General features: G+C 41.8%; 1 protein-coding gene across 3 annotated transcripts; it reads right to left on the bottom strand.

Annotated features, from left to right (window-relative positions):
- Positions 1-252: 252 nt before the first annotated feature.
- Positions 253-3,326, bottom strand: rpp25l (ribonuclease P/MRP 25 subunit-like). Of its 3 annotated transcripts, none has more exons than XM_029504812.1 (3): positions 3,251-3,326; positions 1,989-2,051; positions 253-1,381 (listed from the first exon to the last, which is right to left on the bottom strand). In XM_029504812.1, the coding sequence occupies exon 3, from the start codon at positions 1,379-1,381 to the stop codon at positions 722-724; it is 660 nt and encodes a 219-aa protein (XP_029360672.1). In that variant the 5' UTR covers positions 1,989-2,051; positions 3,251-3,326; the 3' UTR covers positions 253-721. The 3 variants fall into 3 exon arrangements, with proteins under 3 accessions (XP_029360672.1, XP_029360670.1, XP_029360671.1); XM_029504810.1 differs by lacking the exon at positions 3,251-3,326 and adding an exon at positions 2,914-3,224; XM_029504811.1 differs by lacking the exons at positions 1,989-2,051; positions 3,251-3,326 and adding an exon at positions 2,914-3,225.
- Between the last annotated feature and the right edge of the window lie 2,487 nt (positions 3,327-5,813).

Genomic DNA, 5,813 nt, shown 5'->3' with positions numbered 1-5,813 from the left:
CACTCCTCCACATTCAGACTGACCTCAGACCTTCAGTTGTTTCTCCACAGAATGAATGTGCAGTTTTTCCTAAAATGTCGATTGCACACAAACAGCTTTAGTTTTTTTAATTTTTGGTAAAACAAAGCTTATTTCTTTATGACAATCTGCAAATAAACTGGGAAAGAAATGATTGTTCGTCACAGCCCAGAAGTACGTGAGAATAAAGTTACATGAGCCTGAACTTTGATGGTTCACAAGAAGACAACTGAATAGAAACAAAATCTCTTTAATGCATTTTTCATCTTTTCCAAAAGCCACACAGAGAAAGCCCTCAACAGATGTTGTTCTGGCAAACACTAAAGAGGAAACTGAAACAAAACAGATCCAGGCAGGTTCCTGTCCTGAAGGTGAATTCAGTCACAGCCGACTCGTCCACACTTCACTAATCAGAGTGTTCCACTGCAGGGATCAACATCCACTCAACTGATGAGGAGCTTTTGACTTCATATCGCAGTCTCACTTTTCTCCAGATGAGGTGAAACAAAATAAAATCTGACAGTTTAGTCACTGATGAAGAATCAAAAGCTCCTGAACATGCAGGTGCTGACCAGATTGTTTTGTCAAGTCAAAATAACAACAAAAATAATAATAATATAATCTAAATTAAATGTTCACAGTACAGTGAATCAATCATCTCTCTGGAGCGGATGTTCAGAGTTGACCTGGCATCAACTGTCATTTAGCAGACTCTCCGTCCAGTCTGATGGCCGGGTCCTTTTCCTCTTCCGCCGCCGCCGCCACCGCCACCACCACCACCACGCTTCCGCCTTTGTCCCGGTCTCTGTCTGGGGAAGCCTCCTGCCTCCTCCCTGCTAGCAGATTGAGCCCACAGGGTGTCATACCGGCCTGGTGCCTGGTATCCGGGCTGGCTGATGTCCAGTGGCTCTAGGGAGAGGAGGATCCAGATGGCGGGCAGATTCCTGCTGACCGTCAGGCTGTCGAGGCCAGCGGTGGGCTCCAGCGGCTCCCAGACTTCAACCACAGTGCTGTACAACAGCTTGGTGAGCTGGTGGAGCCCCTTAACCTGCCGCTTCACAATCTCAGCACAGGTGATGGCTTTGGACACGCCCTTACCGCTGGCAGTGAAGATGATCTGTTGGCAGAGCAGGCGGGCCGGTGCTTCCTGTTGTCCCTCCACAGCCACGCCCCCCTCCTCTGGTGCAGGTCGCCCCTCCTCTCTAGCTCGGGGTTTGGCCTCCATGCGGCTCAGAGCGTAGCGCAACAGGTTGCGGATCTTGCTGCCGTCTTTGACACGGACCTCCGGCGTGTCAGGGGGGAGGCCGGGGAATGGACAGACAGATGGCTGCTCTACTGTCCGAGCTTTGCTGTAGTTCTCCATCTGCAGAGATGAGGACAGAAAGTTTCAATCTGCAGTTTCCTTTCTGCACCTTTTAGTTATTGATATCTTATTGATTTATAGTAATGCTGGTGACATGTAAACTGCGTTTTAACTGTGGGGATATTTATTCATTTCTTCTTCAGCTGAGGGAGGGGTCAGCTTGTGTAAGTGTCACGGGCCTGTTGAGGCTTTTCATGTATTTTGTGGTAAAAGCAACATGAAAACCAGATGGTTCACCTCAAGGAGTTTATCCTTCTTGTAAGATGGTGAAAAAGTAAAAGACATGAATTAGTTTAGGATGAATTAGGTGCTTCCACCCTTAACGACTTTACAACTGATGTGAATGTTTTGGGGTTTTAAAATGTCCCTGCCAAGAAAACATTTCAGAGAAAATAATTACATAAATCACAGAATTCAGAAGTGTCGATGAACAGTACAGTGTTTTATAGTCCCACAGTGCCTGACTGAAGAAAATAGAAAAAGGGCAGAAATTATTCCTCAGTGACTCTGGTTATTCAGCTGGTAATGGTCAAAACTAATAAGGAGAGGAGAAAATGTACTGGTTTAAACCCTCACCTTCCTGACACACTCAAATCAGATTACTCACGTATTACCCCCTTGCACTGACACGCCCCCAGTTCAAGAAACACTCAGCTTCAGTTCAGTCCCTCTGCCACAGAGAGAGCCAAATCATGGGATTAGAAACAAACAGATGGTTCCTGATTAATGGAGGAACCGAAAGATCAAACTAAACAGGATGAGCTGGCTCACATTATCAGACAGTTACCCTCTGTGGTAATAATAATAATAATAATAATAATAATGAAAACATTGACATCACTGCAGAAGTTCACAAACTTCATACTTACCTGTTTATAGTTGTATATTTCCTCTTAGTCTTACAGAGTCATAGGCCTACTCACTACAGTGTGACTTTGTAGAGCAGTTTATTATGTTATGATAATTTAGATTCGTATTCTAGAGCAGCTGTAATAAACCTTAACCTTTCCTGACTCAGATGGATAACAGTCACAAAAAGTGATCGAGGTTTTGTTTGTAGACTCTCTCCTGTTTTATATTTACAATCACACGTCCGGCCGGCCTTTTCGACAGACAACATTCACAACAAACTCCATAAAAACACTGAATGTCCCCGCACATCCCAAATTATGTGCAGCCGTAAACATGTTCTAAATGATGAGGAAACAACGCACGGACCTTCACTGCGGTTCCTACCTACAAAGAGGACTCCGTCCTGAAGCCACAGCTCGATTGTGTTTCTGGTACATTAGACTAACGGAGGGTTGAACTAACCTATACAACCACCGAATAAAGCTGACAAAACCGAGTCTGTTTACTGAGTTACAAAATACTGTGTTTAATCCTACTTTGTATTGCGACTAAGCTACAAGCTAACAGTGTTGGTTGGTATCCCGGAAGTTATCTGAATGCAAACCACCGTTACTTCGCTGAACATCTCCTTTGGTGTTATCACAGACTAAATCTTCTGAATTAAAGGTTTGTAGTCTCACCTGAGGGCTGTCTTTTCGGCTAACTGCTCCACATGTTTACCTCACACGGCTCACTTGACGTCACCGTAAAGCGACAAGAAGTGTCGCAAACTGCGGCTGTCTTAAAGGGGCCGCCGGTGAAAGGAGCGAAGACTTTTACAGCGATCAGCAAAGTTTTTCTTTATCTCTATTTTTGTCTGTTTGGGCCGGTTAAGTTTTTAAGATGGGCTTCAGACATTTATTAGTACCGAGTTGTTTCCCTTCTCTCTTCCAGCTCAGACAAAATGGCGGACGGAGACACAACGTCCGTTAACACAGGTGAGATTCTGCTTCTTCTAACGGCGGTTATCGTCCTTACAAGAGAAAACACGTTGACTAAATCCCCAAACTCTTCATTCGGGCCGGTCGGTGGAGCATTGTGACCGCCAGGTGAGGATTCTTGAGCTAGCTGTATTGTTTTAAGATAACCCGCCTTTCCCGCTGATACGTCACTGGGTCGTGATTGGACCAAACTATCCACGTGACACAAGCAGCCGGAAGACGATAGAACAGGTGTGATGTTGTCAGGTGAGCAGGAGAGGCAGCTCACTCACCTGAAACCAAATGTCTTTTCTAATTCAGGAGCCTTACAAGAGCCCAAAGTCAGAGGAGAAGTTATGTGCCGCAGACGCCAAGGTGGGAAGAACTGGTCAAAGGTCATGCTGCCATGGAAGGTAAAACTAATAATTGGTCAATCCATTTATGGATGAAAATGATTTAGAATTAATTGATTAATGATTGATTAATAATGTGTATTAAGTTTAATGCTCTTGTTTAAACTTTAACTTTTTTCAATGATCCACCTGAAGACCCAATAATAATAATAATTAATAGAAATAATGTTTCGTTTTTTGTTTGACTGACCAAACTCAGGCTCTTTCACAAACAAATGGTGAAGAAAATAAATGACAATTAGAAAAGGACAAGGATGATGGTATAAAGGGTTGGACATAAAACACAATATCCTGATGACCAGTAGTGGATAAAACAATTTTTCAAAAATACAATACAATACAAAAATGTAAACCAGAATTATACAGAACTATGGAGTGTGTCAAACATTAGACAAATGGCCTGTAGCATGTACCATTGCTTCAATTTGTTATTTACATCAGACTAGTTTTTTTTGTAAAACATAATATGATGAGTTGGCATCTAATAGACTCAGAGCCAGATGTTACCAGATGTTCAAACATTCCTTTGAAACAGAAGGAATCAATCTTTACTTTTGAGGTACAGTTAGTCTGTTTGTGGGTAAGGGTCCAAAAGTTACAGCTTTCCACTGGGTCTCTAACCAAGTTTAGCCTGAGACTTTTGCCATATGCTATTGTGACATCTAAGGTCTTTTCTTAATGACTTTAGATTTCCTTTTGCCGGAAATATCTTCTCAGTTTCGCTGGAAAATGCGACCACATGTTTCTTCAGATAGGGAGAGATTTCCAGATGAGGCGGTGTGGTGCAGAGAAGCTCCATCATTGTTGACTTCCACTGCTGACACATGCACATTCAGGGGCATCTGGAGTCAATCCTTCAAACGCTTCTTGCTGTGAGGCAACAATGCTAATCACTGCACAGAGACATTGACATCATTGTGAACATGAATCAAAAATGATGCACAAAAGCTTTACTGAGATAAAAGAAAAGGTTAATTGATGGAACAATAAACAACAGTTTGTTCGTAACATTGTCGGTTTTTATATTTCAGTTGTATCATTTTGAAAGTATGTTAACTGGCAACAATTGTTTTAGTTGTGTTGTCTCCAGATGTGGTTGTGCAGAAGAACAGCTGAAACATGGGAACCATAAAAAAAAAAACACAGCAACAACCCTTCCACATTTACAGTCGAAAATATCTTTTTATTTCTTGTGTAGAAAGCGGTGGGAGGAGACGTGTCAGGTCTTATTCCTCCTCCTCTTGCTCTTCATCCTCCAGCAGCCATTCAAGCCTGCAGAATCTCACCAGACAGAGGAACTTCTAAGTTTGGATGCAGAAAAGGCAGATCAGTAAGTTGCTTTGAATCTCTGTTTAATCACTGAAATGTGCAACAGTGCAGAGTTGAACAGCTCTACCATTGGACCTGCAGAGTTCAGGTCCCGAAGAGTTTGAAGTTCTACACAGGTGTCTTTAAAGTGAAGAGGATTTTTTTCTTCTGCTTGATTCTATTTGCATTTAAGTTATAATTCAGTATTACTATGAAGGCTAAAAATGTCATGTTTTGTAGTGATTAGTAGTGCCTGTTTTTCCTTTTTTTCTCTTCCGCTTCCAGGATCAGAGACTAACCCGCTGAGCCAGCTAACATGTATGTGTTTCATTCATCAAAGATACTGCAGCTCTTATGGACACAACTGTCTGTTTGTTAAATGAGTTGCAGCTTCAGGGTCAAGGTCCAGAATTTAAAAAAATAGAAAAACAAAAGCAGAATTGTTTTGTTTCTTTGTTGGAAACTGAAGCAGCGACAAGAAAACCCAGGCTGGATTTAAGGTGTGTTTTGTTTGTTTTTCTCTCCCAGTCCAAATGCAGGGTTAGGGTTAGGCTAAATTCATCTGGCCCATGGGCCTTTGACCAATGACCTGTAGACTGACATGTACCGAACTAATACCACAGAAAGCTGGTGTTTTGACCAAACTCAAAATTCTCTATTCTAATATTTCTAGATACTGGATTTTGATTTCCAAGTGTTGTAAGCCATAATGATCCAAATCCTATTGATATTGAACGGTACGTTAAATTAATAGAATTTTTCACTTTTAAATAAAGTGATATATGATATTCTAATTTTTAGAGAAGCACCTGTACAGCTCCAGTATGAATCCATAAAAGTTCATGTTTCTGTGGTTCAATTGAACAGAAGTTAAAAAGAAAATGACGCTCCAAAGCAACC

This window comes from Echeneis naucrates, chromosome 6 (genome assembly GCF_900963305.1).
Source record: "Echeneis naucrates chromosome 6, fEcheNa1.1, whole genome shotgun sequence".
Lineage (NCBI taxonomy): Eukaryota > Metazoa > Chordata > Actinopteri > Carangiformes > Echeneidae > Echeneis > Echeneis naucrates.
Note: the sequence above shows the minus strand (reverse complement) of the source record. Positions and strands in the feature narration are given on the sequence as shown.

What these genes read in the sequence shown, in the direction of transcription:
- rpp25l (XM_029504812.1), bottom strand. Translation starts at nt 1,381, where the DNA reads ATGGAGAACTACAGCAAAGCTCGGACAGTAGAGCAGCCATCTGTCTGT.